Below are 17,973 nucleotides of genomic sequence, written 5' to 3' on the forward strand. Positions count from 1 at the left end.
TGTAATTCTGGACTGCTGTGGCCCTATTAATATTCATTCATTCATTCATTCATTCGCCAGGCATTTCATGAGAACCTGTGCTGTCTTGTTCTGGCAAAAAGAATGTTCCTGAAATGAATTTAATAACCAACTTGTGCACAATACACATTATCTACACACACATGTACTATTTAATGCAACCCTGTGGGCACATTATTTAGTGGCTTGCCACTAATTAATCTAATTTTTATACTTTAGGAAGTTCATCACTTAGATTTTCTTCATAGGAGACAACAATGGTAACTCACTAGGGACTGGATCGTCTTAATTCCACCCACATCACAGGGCGACAATTCAAGAAAAATTTCCACTTCAAGGAAAAATTAGGAAGTGGGGGTAAAACAACATTTTTCCTTTTTTCCTTTCTAGCAGAGATACCTGAAATTTTGGTGGCGATCCGAGTGGTGACAGGGGGCCCAAAGCCCTTTGCTGTGCTGGCCTTGATGGTGAAGGAATAGGTGGTCCCTGGGTACAGACCCACAAAGAGGTGGTGGGTTTCATTCCGGAGCTTGAACACTTTCCCCCTCTGGCTGGAGAGGTCAGCACTTGGGTCCAGCGAGCCAACAGCCTTGTAGTTGATCTGTAGGACAAGTCAGCAAACAAACAAATAAATGCCTCACTCATTTGGAGGAATCTTAGGGAGGTGGAGGAAGGGGCGGGCATGTGAGCTTGGCCAGCAGATTCTGCTAAGCTGCCTGTTGCTGTCCACTTTACAGATGATCCCAGCCTCCAAATACCCCATTGCTCACTCACCGGAGCAATACATGTTCTCGTTGATTTGTGGGAGTTAAAACTTAAAATAATTGAACTCATGGGGATAGAGAGTAGATGGATGGTTATCAGAGGCTGGGAAGGGTAGTACGGGGTTAGGGGGATGGTTAATGGGTAGAAAAAATTGAAAGAATGAATAAGATCTTATATTTGCTAGCACAACAGGGGGTCCATGGTCAAAAATAACTACATTTTAAAATAACTAAAAGGGTATAATTGGATTGTTTCTAACAGAGAGGATAATTGCTTCAGAGGATGGACACCCCATTTATCAAGATGTGATTATTATGCATTGCATGCTTATGTCAAAATACCTCATGTAACCAACCCATAAATATATATACACCTACTATGTACCCACAAAAAATTTTTAAGAAACAGAGGGTGACCCACAGATGTCATTTTGAATTTTCTGACAGTCTCATGAAAAGAAGTAAAAAATAAAAAAGAAACTACTTTTAATAACACATCTTGTTGAACCCAGTGTATCCAAACTATTATCATTTCAATCTGTAGACAACATAAACGTTGAATGGAATTGTTTACAATCTACTATTCACATGAAGTCTTACAAACATGTCTTTTACCCCTTCAGTGCATCTTCATTTGGACCAGCCACTGCTTTTCACAAGTGCAGTAGCCTCATGTGGCCAGTGGCCACCATGCTGGACACTGCAGTCATAGAACAGTGCCCAGGTACAACATCGCGATGAGATTTATGAGGCTTGTTAAAAATGCAGATCCTGGGCCCCATATTCCAGACAGATAGCAATTGCGGACTGGTGCTTTCTTGTGCACTATCTTTTTTGTCTTCCTCAAATCCTTAGGGGCATCAGGATAGCTACTCTCATTTTAATAATGGAGAAACTGAGGTGCCAATAGAAGCAACTTGCATGCAATCCGCATTTTTCAAATTGTATATGGAGACAGTTTGTCTATGATATATGAAGACCATGCCCCATGTGACATATTATGTGAGTTCAGCAATAACTAAACTGGCCTACACCTGTGGAATGATTTGTGTCTACTGTTCCCCGATCACACACTTGAGTGTCACTGCAAGATACCAGAAGAGTTCTGAAGGGCGCACTCTCAATTTCTGCACTTGCTCAAGGGTGAAAATAACTAACAATTGGTAGCCCAGCACTGGTCCCATGGATCACACTGAGTGTCACATCTTGAAATTACACAGTTGTAAAGTGGCAAACAAGATTTTTTGTTTCTCTTACTTGGTTTGTTCCATTAAAAATATTTTATTTGGCTAGGTGTGGTGGCTCACACCTGAAATCCCAGCAGTTTAGGAGGCCAAGGTGGGAGGACTGGTAGAACCAGGAGTTTGAGAAGAGTCTAGGCAACACAGTAGGACCCTGTATCCACAAAGTATTAAAAAATTAGCTGGGTACACATCTGTAGTCCCAGCTACTCGGGGGCTCAAGTGGGAAGATGGCTTGAGCCCAGGAGTCCAAGGCTATAGTGAGCCATGATTGTACCACTGCACTTTAGCCTGGGTGAGAGAGACACTGTCTCTAAAAAATAAAAAATTAATTATGGTATAATACACATACAGAAAAGCATACCTCTTGATGAATTTTTGAAAACTGGACACAGTCATATAATCAAAAACCAAACCATTACCAGGCCCAAAACTTTTTCCTCACACTCCCTTGCAATCCTACTTGCCTACCCCCATCAGGGATCACCTCTGTCTAACTTTTAACAGCATAGACGAGTTTTGCCAGTTTTTGCGCTGTGTATCAGTGCAATCCTATGAAACGCACATTTTTGTTTCTGGTTTCTTTCTCTCAATGTTATCATTATGTCCGTGGGATTCATCCATGTTGTCACAGGTAGTAGCAAGTAAGGCATTCTCAGGTACATTCAACAGTCTGTTGCTGACACCGTACTAGGCAGGTCTGACTCCAAAGCCTGTACTTTATATTCTATACCACACTGCCTGGCTTGGAGACAGTGCATCAATTGAAAAATGCATTCACTCATCCACTTATTTGCTCCTTCACAGTGTTTCCTGTGTACTCCTGTATTCTAGGTCCTGCACTGTGTGCTGCTGGGGGTGCCCAGCGGAATTCAAGTCAGGCCTCATCCCCAAGTGACTTCCATTCTTGAGAGAGGTAAGCCAGTGATATAGACAGCTGACATCACTTATCTTCTGTCAAGAATGACCAAACCGAGGCAGAAAAGGAAGCACACCAACTTCCCTTCAAAAATCAGCAATTTGCTGTTACTGGCAATGGCAGCACGTATTTTTTGGAAAGAGGTCAGACTGTGCCTAGAGCAGAGTGTGCAGGAGGAAGTGGAAATGCAGGGAGTTGAGGGCTTTGGGCTTTTCTCAGGCAGCACCTGAGCGTGCATGTGCACCATGCAGGTCGCTGTTAGCTTCAGGCTGCTCTGATGGACCTATCTACAGCGTTCCCTCCCGTCACCCCGCCCATCCCAGTCCTTCTCAGTGGCAAGTGCTACAGGCATCTATCTGCCTCTCCGCTTGAGGACTTTCTCCATGGGTGCTTGCTGGGAACGGGGGGTAATTAACACCCCAGCCCTGATGGGAGTTGATGCATAAATTTTCCAGGCTCCCCTTCCTTATACTCCTGCAAGCTCCCCCTCCTTGGTATCCCTGTAGCATCCCAATTTCCCTGAGATCCTCAGCTCCACTTGCCTCTAGAGGGAGCTGGTTTGAAAACACAGTGATTATTGGCGACTTTCCTTTCTCTTCCCCACTCCATACCTCTTTCCTGGTGTTTCTTAAACTTCTCAGCAAACTGCTCATATCCAAATCCTCATCTCAGGGTCTGCATCTGAGAATGACCAAACTAAGGAAAAGTGCTCAGGGAGGTATCTCAGGAGAGAGTACAATGGACGCCTGAGGGACAATCCTGAGTCAGAAGAGGAGTGTTCTAGGTTCCAGGCAGAGGGAACCACGTGGGCAAAGACCTGGGGTGGGAAAAAGCTTGGACTGAGCAAAGCCCAGAGCCACCACAGGGCGGCAAGCAAACAGGGGCAAATGGAGTTTTCATCGTGCAGGTGGATTCTGGTTTCCACTGTGGCAGAAAAGGGGAGATGTTCAGAGAGTTCAGCCTGTAGCCACCAACGCCAGCGTGCCAGTGGAGAGGACGGGTGCTTGCATTCTTTGAAAATTCTGTCCCTGTCCCCCGCCTGGACTGGTGGCAACTACATTGATATACAGACACCGGGAGGTAAAACTCATGCCTTATTTACTAGCCAATTCCTTTCCTGCGCTCCAAATTCAATCCAAAAGCAACTCAATTTCCACCGAGCTGTCAATATAATATACCGCGCTCCTCTGCTCTCCTAACCTTTCCTGGTATTACAGGATCCTCACTTACTTGTAATGAAACACCATGAATAAATCAATGTATGTTAATATAGCATGTCTTCAATTTTTTATGAAGGGCTTCACCAAATCTAATTCCCACTGCTTTGTCAGAAACAGTCTTTGAAAAATTTAACTTGCAAGTTTTACAAAGTTAGTGGGGGATCGGGCTGGGGAGGGAAAGAACAAAGGTAAGAAAAATGGGATGGGAGGGAGCTGTGGCTGTAAATGTATAATACAATATGAACCTTCATTTGTAAGTGGGGAAAACGAAAGATTTGTTAGAATAGCAAACATAAAATAAAGGGTTAGTAGGGGGAAGGGTGCACAGCTGCAATCAATCCTGGGCTCCTGGCATGGGTTCTGGCTGCAAAAAGTACTCAAGGATGTCCCCCTTCTCTTTCAGTTGCTGACAGTAGGATCCCCAGCCAGAAACCAAAGCAGGTGCTTCATAACAAAAATCCAAGGCTGGGTGTGGTGGCTCACACCTGTAATCCCAGCACTTTGGGAGGCTGAGGCAGGTGGATCACTTGAGGTCGGGAGTTGGAGACCAGCCTGACCAACATGGAGAAACCCCATCTCTACTAAAAATACAAAAAAAAATTATCCAGGTGTGATGGTGCATGCCTGTAATTCCAGGTACTCGGTGGGGGTGGGGGGGGGGGGGCGTTGAGGCAGGAGAATTGCTTGAACCTGGGAGGCGGAAGCAGTGGTGAGCCAAGATGGCACCATTGCACTCCAGCCTGGGCAACAAGAGTGAAACTCCCTCTCAAAATAACAACAACATCCAATCATGTCATAAGAACAATGGTTTCCCATAGCTCTCAGGATGGAGTGTGTCTTTGTCATGTGGTCTTAATCAGCTCAGTGCATGAGCTGACCTCTCTTGTCCTCCCCCCAGGACCCCAAGCCTTACTTCAGTACCTAAAAAGAGCTATAGTCTTTTCTGCCACAGGACCTTGCACCAGCTCTTCTATCAGCTTGGGCCTCTTACTCCTTCCCATGCCTCCTTGTTGCCTCATTCATGACTCCTCACCCTTAGCGAACCTCACTTACAGGGACTCTTTTTATGGGTATCTTCTCTGACTCTCAGGTTCTCTTATTTTATGTTTCCAGAGTCATCTGTCTCTCCTTTGAGCCACTAACTTTCCATGTAACCATGTAATTATTTCATCAATAAGTCCCTTTTCTACCAGCCCAGGAGCTGAAAAAATATGACTTGCAAGTCAAATTCAATCTACCGTCTGTTTTTGTAAGTAAAGTTTTATTGGAAAACAGCTACACCATTGATTTAAATATGGACTACGGCTACTTTCACGCTACAAAAGCAGAGCAACGTAGCAACAGACACCCCATAGCCCACACTGCCTAAAATATTTATTCTCTGGCCCTTTATAGAAAAAGTTTGCAGACCTCTATACTAGATTTGAAGCTCCAACGAGGCAAAAATCGTATCTGGTGTTTGTTCAACATTTCATCCTTTTGCATGTATAAATGAATAATTAAATTAGCTGTGTGGCTTGAGCGATTGCTTAACCTTTCTGAGCCTCAAGTTCTTCAAGGGTAAAATTATAATTCTTAGTTTCCATTTTAATTTATGTTGCAGAGTGACCCCCATTTCCTTACTCCTGGAAGACAAGTCACTGGTTTGGGAGGAAGGCTCCAGTGTCCATGAGTGGCTTTGGCTTCTGTACCAAGGCTCTGGCTGCAATGGACCAGGGAACATCTTGGGGAGAACAGGTCACTTTTCCCCCTGGGCTGCAAGAAGGAGCAAGAGAGGAAGGGAGAACAGAAGGAAATTATTTCCCTCAAAGAATTCCATCAGGAAGGACTGGTTTCCTGAACATGCTTGGGTTGAGCTGTGCTGTGTTCCTGACACTGGGCTAGGGGCAGGGTGTGACTACATTGGTTCCGGGTTCAGAGAGAGCAGGTGACAAGTTCTGGTTCTGTGGATTTGATGGTACAGGGGGACTAAGGGAAGAGGTAAGATCAAGCAGGGATGAGGGAAACATCCAGGGCTCAGGTACATGTGGTTAGAAGCTGCAATTATAACAAAAACACCATTTTGGAGCACTCATTACATCCAGGCACTGGGAGGGGCCTCACATTAAAACCACTTCATTGAGTTTTCTAAAAATGATATGGATTTTTTTTCCGATGATTGCCATTCTGCAGCTGAGGGAACTGAGGCCAAGAGGAGTGACACAGTGAAAGCCTGAGCTGCGGTGAGGGTAGCAGCTATAACTCCCATCTGGGCAGCATGCTAAATGGACACACGTCCACCTACAGCACATGAAGCGTTCTCTGCTGCCTCAGCTTCACCAGGGTCCTCTCAGTTGATGTGTCAATGTCAGTGCTGTGATGTGGTAGAGAACACATGCAGAGATGGCCTGGCAGGATCATTTATTCAAAAAGATCACCCCCAATGAGATGACCCCAAATTGAGGAAAGCCATTATAATTTTATCACGTTAACCGAGTGCTTTTATGATATACTTATATACATGTCAGGTTCAAAACCAGGTTCATGTAAGCATCATGATCAGAGACAAGGTGGTATTAAACCAACGATCAAGTAGAATTCTAAAAGCTTGAGAATATTGATAGCAGCATTAGCTGCCAGTGACAATAGTGTAAAATGAGTCAAGACCCGCCTACCCACAGCTTAATGCTCCAGAAGCATCCTCTATAGCTTAGCACCCTCCTATCTTGCTACTACATTTGTGTCTTCATCCTAAACCCCTGGGAGGATCAGCATTTTAAGTTATCCATCTCATCTCCTCCTGAATTTCTTCAATGGCTTCCAGCTGATACTCTGGAAGTCTCAACCTACTATTCTTCTAACAAAGTCACAGGAAAAAAAGGCCAATGTGGTTGGTGCATCAAATAAAGGATTACATCTGTTTATTTTTTATTTAAGCTGAAAACAACTGCTTAAAATATTTTCTCCTCTCTTCCACTCCACTGCAAAAGTATCTACAGGCATGGTCTTTGCCATCTTGTTGACCTCAGAGGCAACTGGTACAAAAGGAAACCAGCTCAAGGTAATCTCTTGTTAGAGAGTAAAGCATTAGCTCTTTGGTTTCCCAACAATTTAAAAATACAAAGTGAACCCACTCCTTTTGGAGAATAGTAAGGATGCACAGATGTCTGCAACATGCATGCTGGTGACTTCTTGACCAAGGTGCCCTTATTTTTTCCCTAGAGAGCTGAGGACCGTAACAACAACAACAGAAAAGCGATTATGACTGGCACTCGTACTGCTGTTCTGGTGCTTCTGATACTGCGGAGCCAGTGAGAATGTGAGGACCTGCTGCTTTTGTGCACATGCATCTACTGCTTTTGCTTCTATGGGGGTTTGTTTATTCTCTTCATCCACAAATGCTGAGAACCCACTTTTTGCTAGACTCTGTGGCTGGGCTCTGGGGAGGAAAGCCATAGATGAGGAAGACACAGTTCTAGACTTTGGGGACAAATACAGGCCTTGATGAATATTACAAGGGACCCAAGTCCTTCAGGAGTAAATGGTTGTGTGTGTGTGAGAGACAGAGACAGAAACAGAGACAGAGAGAGAGAGAGAGAGAGAGAAACAACCTCTTAGAGAAGTTGTGAGAACACTGGGCTAGGCCCATTGTCCTCAGGTCCCCACTGAGCACAGAATGCTTAGGAGACCTTTTAAAAATAGTGCCAGCTCCAGCACTATTCACAACAGCAAAGGCAGGAAATCAACCCAAATGCCCATCAATGATAGACTGGATAAAGAAAATGTGGTACATAAACAATAGGGAATACTATGTACCCATAAAATGGAATGAGATTACGACCTTTGCAGGAACATGGATGGAGCTAGAAGCCATTATCCTCAGCAAACTAACACAGGAACAGACGACCAAATACCTCACATTCTCACTTACAAGCAGAAGCTGAAAAATGAGAACACATGGACACAGGGAGGGGAACAACACACATTGGGGCCTGTCGGGGGCTAAGGTGGGCGGTGGGAGAGCATGAGGACAAACAGCTAATGCATGCTGGGCTTAATAACTAGGTGATGGGTTGACAGGTGCAGCAAACCACCATGGCACAAATTTACCTGTGTAACAAACCTGCACATCCTACACATGTATCCTGGAACTTAAAATAACATAAAGCCAGATCCTGGGTCCCACCCCCAGACCAATTAAATCAAATTCTCTGGATAGAAGGACCTGGGCATCGATACATTGTTAAAGCTTTCCAGGAGCTACAGCTGGGCCCTCAAAGCTGAGAATGGTGGAGAGCGGGACTCAGAGCACAAAAGGGATTTGGTAGAAGGGTTCTAAGATGTAGCTCTGCCAAGGAAAGGAGTCCTCAAATGGCCTGCTGGAGCACTACCACAATAATGCTACAGGCAGGATACCTTGATAACAGCTGACGTGGGTGGGTGAAGCTAAGGCAAAACAATATTTGCATAGTCTCAAAGTTCTTCCCACCAAAGTTACTAGTTACTCTTAAGGTTTTATTATAAGACCAGAAATTCTCTGATACTCTTGCTTTCAGGAGGTACAGCCTAATTCTGCCTTGAGGGTGGGCTGTTCCCAGACTCATGACTCACTTTGAACGAATGGAGTATGGAAAGGGAAAAAAAAAAAAGTAGCTTTTAAGTGGAGAAATCTGGAAGACACCACTGTACCAGGTGATCAAGGTTAGCATCACCAGTGATAGGTCGTGTTGAGATCACGTGCTCCTGATACGATGTGGTAAGCAGGACACAGGTGTTCTGTGGTTTTCATCACCATAAACTCAGTCTACTAACAGGAAAACAGCAGATACACTCAGATTGAGTATTGAACAGTACTCTTAAAAAGTGTTACCAGGTGCAGTGGCTCACGTCTGTAATCCCAGCACTTTGGGAGGCTAAGGCACCAGGATTACTTGAGCCCAGGAGTTTGAGAGCAGCCTGGGCAACAGAGTGAGACCCCATCTCTACATAAATTTGTTTTAAAAAACTAGCTGGGCATGGTGACACACACCTGTAGTCCTAGTTACTTGGGAGGCTGAGGCAGGAGGATCACTTGAGCCCTGGCGGTTGAGGCTGCAGTGAGCCACAATTGTAGCACAGCATTCCAGCCTGGGAAAGAGTGAGACCATGTCTCAAAGCAATCAAGCAAACCAACAAAACAAACAAAAAAGTGTGAAGGTCATAGAAAAGCAAAGAAAGACCAAGAAATGGTCACATCATAAATGGTATGTGAGAGCCTAGAAGAAAAAAAGACCTCCGTGGAAAAACTGGAGAAATATGAAAAAAAAAAGTATGGAGTTTAGTCAATAATAATGCACTGAGGTGAATTCTTAATTTTGATAAATATACCATGGCTATGCAAGAAGTTAACATTAGGTAAAGTTGTATGAGGGGGTATAAAACTCTCTATACTATATTTTTTTTTTACAGTTTCTCTGTAAACTTAAAATTATTTCAAAATAAATTTTTTAAAAGACAACAAATGGCATGTTGAGATTTGGCTGCTGTGAGCATCTTTGTGGCTGCAGAACAGAATCTAAAGAAATATCCATTGAGCTCTTGACTAGGTGCCTGGCCATGTACTAAGCTCTAAAGAATCCTCAGAAACCTACAGTTTGCTGAGGGAGACAGGTGTGGCCCACAAGAATGAGCGGGAAAAGCACATTAAGATCTCTGTTTTGAAGGAAGGGAAGATGGCTCTTACGAGCGTATGACAGAGAAGACAGATTGAGTCTCTGGGGCCACATGCCTTCCCCATAGAGTGCGAAGCTGTTAACCGCATGAGGGGCATGGGAGAAGGGTGGGAAGAATGACAGGAGATGGTGGAGAATGAAAGAAGAAAAGGCTCTTGGGCAGGACCACTGCTTGCCTAAGGGGTGCTTTTGTGCAAAGTAGAAAAAGGTGCCTGTCTCAACTCAGTCTCAGCCTCCTGTACTTCAGTGAGCTGATGTTGCCTTTGTAAGAAAAAGGTATGCCTTTTGTACTGCCCAGTCATATTCTTCCTGGCAGACACAGCACAGAGTTTAATGGATTTCATTCCCTTGGTAGTGTGTCTTTGTGCAGTGCACAAACTAGACAACAATAGGTGGCACTCCTGCTGAGGTCAGATTATGGAAGCCTTTAATGAACTACTCAAGTGTGTATATTTTATTGTGAGGGTAATATAGAGCCATTAAAGAGGAGGGTAGGCTATCAAGAGAGAGATATAGGATCATACCACAGTGCTACTAAACGTGTGGTTTGCAGACAAACAGCACCAGCACCACCTGGGAGCTTGTTAGAGATGCAGATTCATGAGTCTATCCCAGACCTCCTGCTCAGAAAGTCCAGGGCTGAAGCCCAGCACTCTGTTGCTTCATAAGCTCTCCAGGTAATTCTCATGCACACTGAATCTGGAGAAGCACTTTCTCAGGCAAGGGGATGGAGGAATGAACTGACCAGAGGAACAACACTGGGGGCCCTTTGGAGGGTCTGGCTCTCATGCAGATAACAAATACAAGGAAGGCCTGGTTTCAATCAGAAGCAGAGGGATGGAGAGGTGACTACAGTGACTTTGAGAGATTCTGAGTCCTGGCTGGAGAAGAATGAGGTCCCTAGAAATGTAAGAATGAGACAGAGCCAACATATGGCCCCAGACCTGAGCCCCCTAAGGCTGAAAACCACTGGGGAAGACCTGCAAGTGACCTTACTGGTCTCATCCTTCTGATGCTGTTAACATTCATGAAGGCGAAGAGTGTGGGTCTTAGCCAGCGGGAGGGAAGACCACTTAGATTACAGTCTTGCAAAGCCAGGGTTGAAACTCAGATCCATTACTTACCCAGAGTTAAGCGACTGAAGCTCTATTTTGTACCCTCACCAGCCGAAGGGCTCTGGAAACAACAGAACAGAGCAGCAACATCTCTGAACAGTGTCCGCCAAGCTTCCCTGCTTTCCAAAGCCAAGCTTCAGGGTCCGAGGCTCAGCCTGCAGGCTTGGTTGGCTGTGCCAGGGCCTGCCCAGGCTGCACTCCTTCCCCAGCACTGACAGCACAGGGACCCATGCCCGTGGTTGCTGGCCGTATCAGTCCTGCTGCGGCCCTGCAGGGGCTTCCTCTAGTCTGGTGTGGACTTCCGTGGTTACCATGGATCAAAGAGCTGTTGCAGGAGTGGGGAAGTTAACTTGTTTGCCCAACACAGCTTTTGCTGATTTCCAATCAATGCCCTGCTCTCTGACTGCAGCTGTTTTCCTGTCAGCTGTGGGATCAAACACTGGGAGAAAACAAGCTCAAAATCCAGCTGGCCCAGGGTCCTTAGTATTCGCCATCCATCAACCAAAATGCAGGGTTAGTTAGTGGGTGATAATAACAGGAACTAACATTATGTGCCTACCACGCATATGGCTCTCTTCCGTGAGTTACCACCCTGGTCCTTAGCTACCAGACAGACTTTAGGTGAGTGTACTCCTGTCAACAGGTGCTCCCTCCACCAACACCTCTGCCCCGCCAATCCTTAGCACCGGGCTGCTTCCCAGACTCATTGCCTTCCCTCCCCTGCCTCACATGGGAGGGATACTCTGAGATTCACTCTTCCCAGCTGCCCTAAATTTCAAAGAATGCAGTCAGAGTCCCATAGCAGGGCCAGCATCAACTCAGATGGCTCTAAGCTCTTTCTTCCTGAACTATCACAATGCAGCCTAATAATATGAAGCCTAAACCTCCTTTCAGCTTTTAGTCTCATGCTGGGGTGTCCTGGGTGCTATGATTTTGTTATTTTCACAGAAACCTGCTTGTTTAATGAGTCTGTCTAGCAGTATTCCCAGTGGCTTTTAGTCTGTATTGCAATACTTCTTGGGTTTCTGAATGTAAGCTGCTTGCCGTCCAACTTCACACTCAGCTGATTTCTATTCTGCCAAGTTTAACCAGGTTAAGTTGCTAAGTTGCATGACCAATTCCTCTCCAGTTGGCTTGGGAAATGGGATGCAAGAAGTTAAATAATCCCATGACCCTGCTCCTTGGAACCCTGAAGCCATACTAACAGCTCTTCTGGCAGACACAGCCTGGAACAAATCCTTCATTAAGGGCAAAGCCTCGATTCTATTTAATGATTGTAATAATTGCCAAGCACCCAGCTTGGCATAGAGAAGGAGTCAATAAGGTTTACCAAATAAATGAGGATTAAGAATGAAAATGTAACAAATCCTGAATGTGGTACAACTGGGATTTAAAATGAGGTCATTCTGATCCTGAAGTCCAGTTCCCTCTGCCCCACCCTGCCACCTTGGCCTTGGCTCCTCTGTGCACATCCTGTGTGAACAGTTTCTAGAGAGGGGGCTGATTGAGGGGAGACTGCAACTGTTAGAACACAAGGCTTTGTAGAGGGTCTTTCTGAGCCCACCCCAATCAGAAGGGACTTGCCAAGCAAGCCCAGAAGCTGGGTCCATGCCTGTCTGGCACAGAGTTGGGGCTCAGTAATTATGCATTTAATAATTAAGGAGGTCCAAGGTGGTGAAGGTCTTGTCCTCTGGGTCTGAATTTCTAAACCTGTATAAGTAGAAAGTCCTTTTGGTGCTTTTTAAAAAATAGCTCCATACCCTTTGACACTGCTTTCATTAAAAGGTGGAGTTTTTATCCCCGGACTCCCCTTGAGTCTTAGGGGACTTGGGACTGCTTTCACCAATAGAATGTGGGGGAAGTGATATTTTGTGACTTCTAAGATTAGGTCATGAAGGCAATGCAGTTTCTGACTTGTCCACAGAGACACTTATGTCTACAGCATCTAAGCTGCTGTAAAAGAAGTCTGACTCCCCCGGGGCCGCCATGTGTGAGCAAATGCAGGGTACATGGAGTCCCTGTGTAGACGCTCTAGATTGACAGCCCGAGCTGAGTCCAGTCATCTGGGCACCAGACAGCTAAGTGAGGAGGCTGCCATGTGAGTCCAGTTCTCAGATCTCTGATCACCCCTGGTCATTTGAGTCTTCTCAGTGGGGACCCTAGACATTGTGGAACTGCAACAAATCATCGCTGCCCTCTTGGATTCCTGACCCACAGAATATGTAAGCATAATAAAGTTGTTGGTTTATTCCACTACATTTTGGAGTCATTTGTTACCAATAGTAGTAACTAGAACACCATTTGTTCATTAGACGAGAGTTTCTTAAAGAGCATGGGCAATATTTTATTCTCTTTTGTATCCCCAAATGAAATAGTAAATGCTTAACAAATACATGCGACATTCTTAGCCAAATAGTGAATGTCAACAATACCAGTAATGAGAAAGATGGACATTCAGGCTGGGCATCATAGCCAGACTCCCTCTCCATAAACGTTTTTTTTTTTTTGAAAAGTAGCCAGGCATGGTGGTGCATGCCTGTAGTCCTAGCTACTTGGGAGGCTAAGGCCGGGAGGATTGCTTGAGCCAGGGAGGTTGAGCTGCAGTTAGGCAAGACTGTTCCACTGCACTCCAGCTTGGGTGACAGAGTGAGACTCTGTCTCTAAAAAACAAAATTAATAATAAAAATAAAAATAAATATGTACATCATATGCCTCTTGATACAATGCTCTGAGAACACATTATGTGTGGTATTTTTTGCCAAAAATGCATAATCTCAATCTAATCATGAGAAAACATCAGAAAGAAAAAAAAAACTAACTTAAAGGACAGTCTACAAAATAACTGACCAGTGTTGTTCAGAAGTGTCAAGGTCATAAAATAGTAAAAAAAGAAATAAAGGCTGAAAGACTGAGGAGATGTCCCAGACTGGAGGAGACTAAGGAAAAAAATGACAAGTGAAACATGGATAGGATCCTGGACTGCAAAAGGACATTAGTGGGAAGATAAGTGAAATTCAAATAAGGCCTGTAGATTATAGTATTCATTACATTGTAGCTTAAAGTATCTATCAATGTTAATTTCCTGGTTTCAATCACTATACTGTGGTTATATAAGATGCTAACATCAAGGGAAGCCATGTGATGGGTGTCTAGAAACTCCACATTAATCTTGCAACTTTTCTGTAAGTCTAAAATTATTTTAAAATTAAATATAGAGCCAGGCGTGGTGGCTCACGCCTGTAATCCTGGCACTTTGGGAGGCCGAGAGGGACAAATCACCTGGGGTCAGGAGTTCGAGACCAGCCTAGTCAACATGGTGAACCCCGTCTCTACTAAAAATACAAAAGTTAGCTGAGCATGGTGGCAGGTGCCTGTAATCCCAGCTACTCCAAGCTGAGGCAGGAGAATCACTTGAATGCAGGAGGCGGAGATTGCAGTGAGGTGAGATCATGCCACTGCACTCTAGCCTGGGCAACAGAGCAAGACTGCATCTCAAAAAAAAACAAAAAACAAAAAACAAAAAACTACATATTGAAAAAAAGAACAGAAAAACATATGCACTAAGTCTCATTGATTGGCAAATCTGGAATCATGGACCCACAAGTTAGAAGCCAAAGGCACACCCCTTCACCCCTCACATTCTTGCAGCAATTTATTACAATAATATTAACAACACGAGTGGACATTTATTACCACTCACTAGTTGCCAGGTGCCTTGCCAAGCACTTTCCACACATTACTCATTTAATCATCCCACAAGCTTATGAGGCTACTACCGTTACTATTCCCACTTTGCGGATGAGAAAACCGAGACTTAAGGAGAGCAACTTCCCAGTGTTTTCACAGCTAGGAAGAGGCAGAGCCAGGCTTGGAACCCGGGCAGTGTGAATCTAGAATCCACCTGCTTAACCTCGGAGCTCTTTTGTCATCATACAGAGTGGCCACCTTACTTCCAGGGGCTGGAAGGCCAAAAACTTTTGCTAGAAACCTGTTAAAGGATCAGCTAGAGTGAAAAGACATGTTAGGAGTTTGGACGGGCAGAGGGAGCTTTTGAGTGCATAGTTGGGAGCACAGAGGCCAAATTTAATGTGAAATGGGCTGGAAGTAAACCTGGAGAGTTGGGGGAGATCAGGAGACTTGATGCAAGAATGCATTTCCAAGCACCCCAGAGGGGTTTTCTGACCACCTGGGAACTTTCTGCATCCTTGTCAAAGGCCAAGTCAGGGATCAGGTTGAGAGGCCATTCTAAGGAGAAATCCATGGATCACGTAATCACACATTCTGGGCCAGTGCGGGGCTGAAGGCTGAAGCTTCACCCTATTGCACTTTTCTTTCATTCAGCATTTTTCTCATGAAATTAAAATAGAATTGATTTTCTTCCCCACTAAATTAGGCATGAGGAAAGGAATGAAAGGGAGGGCATGTTGGAGGCTACAGCATCAATTCAATCCAGCAGACTAGCATTTGTAAGAAATTTTATTCGCCCCTACTTACTATGAGAAGGTTTTGTAAAGCCTATTTTTTTGTTACATCTCCTTCTTACAAGAAGAGATGAACATTTTGTTTTCTCCTTTCTTGGTTAAAATGATCATTTCTACTAACCTTTTCTCCAACCTCTGGTCTCAGGTTAGAAGCTTCATTTTTCTAACTTTGCCTCTGTGGTATTTCCCCAGAAGCAGACACACAGCAGGTGACACTATTTATGGAACTGTCATTTCTGATGAAATGGGTCATCTGGGGACTCTACACTCTCCTATTCTGCAGTGACCCCAGGCTTCTAGCTGGGTCCAGAGTGGAACCTCACAGCTGGAAGGAACTACTCCATTTACAGAGTACTGAAAGGAGATCGGAGCAGGAGGAAACGGAGGCTCAGAGAGGTTAGGAAGCATGCCTAAGGCCACATAGTAACTGGTTCTACTTGAAGGAGCCAGTGATGGGATAACAAAGGAGTCAGAAAACATGGGTACAAATCCTGATGCTTCCTCTTAGCGGATGGTCATTTATAGCTGCACTGCCCACTAGAAATAGGATATGAGGCACATTTGTGATTTTATATTTTCCAGGAGCCACATGGGGAAAAAAGGCAAAAAGAAGCAGGTGGGAATTAATTTAAGTAATATACTTTCTTTAACCCAAGACATCCACAAAGTTATTATCCCAACATGTATTCAACACAAAATTATCGAGGATATTTTACATTCTCTTTTCCCACTAAGTGTTTGAAACTTGCTGTGTATTTTATATTCTGAACATTTCGATTCAGGCTAGCTACATTTCGAGTGTTTAACAGCCACTTGTAGCTAGCAGCTAGACCAGGGTTTCTCAATCATTTTTTTCTTTATTATCACATCCTAAGAAGTGTAGACTTTTTTTCTTTGTTGTACCCCTATGAATTTTAACTCTACAGATACGGTGCATAGCTGTATATGGACGCTATGCATACCTCTATGACTGTATGTGGGCTTTATGCATATTACGCATATGTGTAAGAAAGGGATTATTTCCCACTCTACCCCCACCACTACCACCAAGAACCAATTTTCATCTCTTGGGGGCAATGGCATCTCCATTAAGCATGCATGGACTAGAGCAGGGCTGTCCAGTCTTTCGGATTCCCTGGGTCACGTTGGAAGAAGAATTGTTTTGGGCCACACATGAACTACACTCACACTGACAATAGCTGATGAGATAAAAAAAAAAATTAAAATCATGAAAAAATCTCATAACGTTTTAAGACAGTTTATAAGTTTGTGTTGGGTTGTATTCAAAGCTGTTTTGGGTCACGTGTAGCCTGTGGGCTGAGGATTGGACAAGCTTCGTCTAGAGCAAGCAGTAACAGCCCTGAGCCTCAGGTCCTTATCTGTAAAATAAGGATGAGTGTGTGGACTAAAGGAGGCAGTCCTTGTAGGAAAGCATCCAGTGGTGCTGAGTGTGGCACTAATGCTAATATTGGAGTTGCACTGCTGTTTCCAACACATTTCCTTCCACATGGAGTGCCAGGAGTCAGGTCCTTATCTGCAGCCAGTTGCCAGGAAGATGTGCTCTCTGCCCAAGACCTCCCTCCTGCTCCAGGGGACTTCCCAAAGCCCTCACGGGGTGACCAGGGGCTGTGTCCTTCATCCTGGCTTACAACTCAGCCCAGGGCAGCAGGGCCTTGTGGACCACCACTTTAATGCCTTCTCTCTCCTAGTGGGCACCTAATTAATGCCGAAGGTCTAAAGGCCACACTTGAGGGTAGCCCAGGTTCCCTGACACCCAAACCAGGCCTCTCTTCCCTCCCCTGAGTGCCCATTGGCAGACGGATGGTGCCTAGGCTTGTTATCTGTGCAGAGACACATGCTCCATTTTCCAACTCCTCCCAGACCCCTGTCCCAGTTTACTCCAGACTCGGGAGGTTGTTAACTGTGTGCTAAGTGGTTTTCTCCCTCAGCTCCTAGAGATTCTGGCACTTGCTTCCCTTCCCATCTCGTGACTTCCCACTGGCCAGTGGGGTCCATTTCTGCACCTGTGGCTCCCAAGAAGCTCTACCTTGTGATCAACCACTCTGCCCTCTCTCCAGTTCTTCTTCTGTGCCATCTGAATGAGACATGCCCCTACAAGCAATGCCAGGGGCCATGAGGGAATCATCTGGAACACTTTGGAGACAAGGAGCTCAGTCCCTCTTACTCACCTGTGATTCTGCCAGTGGGCAGTGCTGTAAGAACATGAGCACTGGAGTCATAGAAGGCTGCCTCTTCTGTCTGCCCCTCTTGTGATTCTAGTGGCTACACAGCACATGTGAGTGGAGCTGATTGCAAAGGCTATAAACTTGGTGTCCTAAGCTGGGGATTGCAGAGTAAAACCCATGAAGTGAGCAGCCTGATTGCCCAGCCTTCTGCAGTCATGCCTCATTAGGCACCCATTGGAGGGAAAAGTCAAACTAAAAACTGGAAAAGAAACTGGCTTTGAGATGTTGCCTTTTTTTCCCTTAAAATGTACTTCTTGGATTGTGTTTCTTTATAGATAT

At 44.8% G+C, this 17,973-nt stretch overlaps 1 protein-coding gene across 1 annotated transcript in view; it reads right to left on the minus strand.

Moving 5' to 3' along the window:
* The window catches only part of LOC117068314 (receptor-type tyrosine-protein phosphatase T-like), a 141,661-nt gene that overhangs the window by 17,108 nt on the left and 106,580 nt on the right, over positions 1-17,973 (minus strand). The window contains exon 5 of the mRNA XM_033185380.1: positions 418-619. Within this exon, the coding sequence (XP_033041271.1) occupies positions 418-619 (202 nt within the window). The remainder of the gene's footprint in view (positions 1-417; positions 620-17,973) is intronic.

Source organism: Trachypithecus francoisi, unplaced genomic scaffold, assembly GCF_009764315.1.
Source record: "Trachypithecus francoisi isolate TF-2019V2 unplaced genomic scaffold, Tfra_2.0 Lachesis_group21, whole genome shotgun sequence".
Taxonomy (NCBI): domain Eukaryota; kingdom Metazoa; phylum Chordata; class Mammalia; order Primates; family Cercopithecidae; genus Trachypithecus; species Trachypithecus francoisi.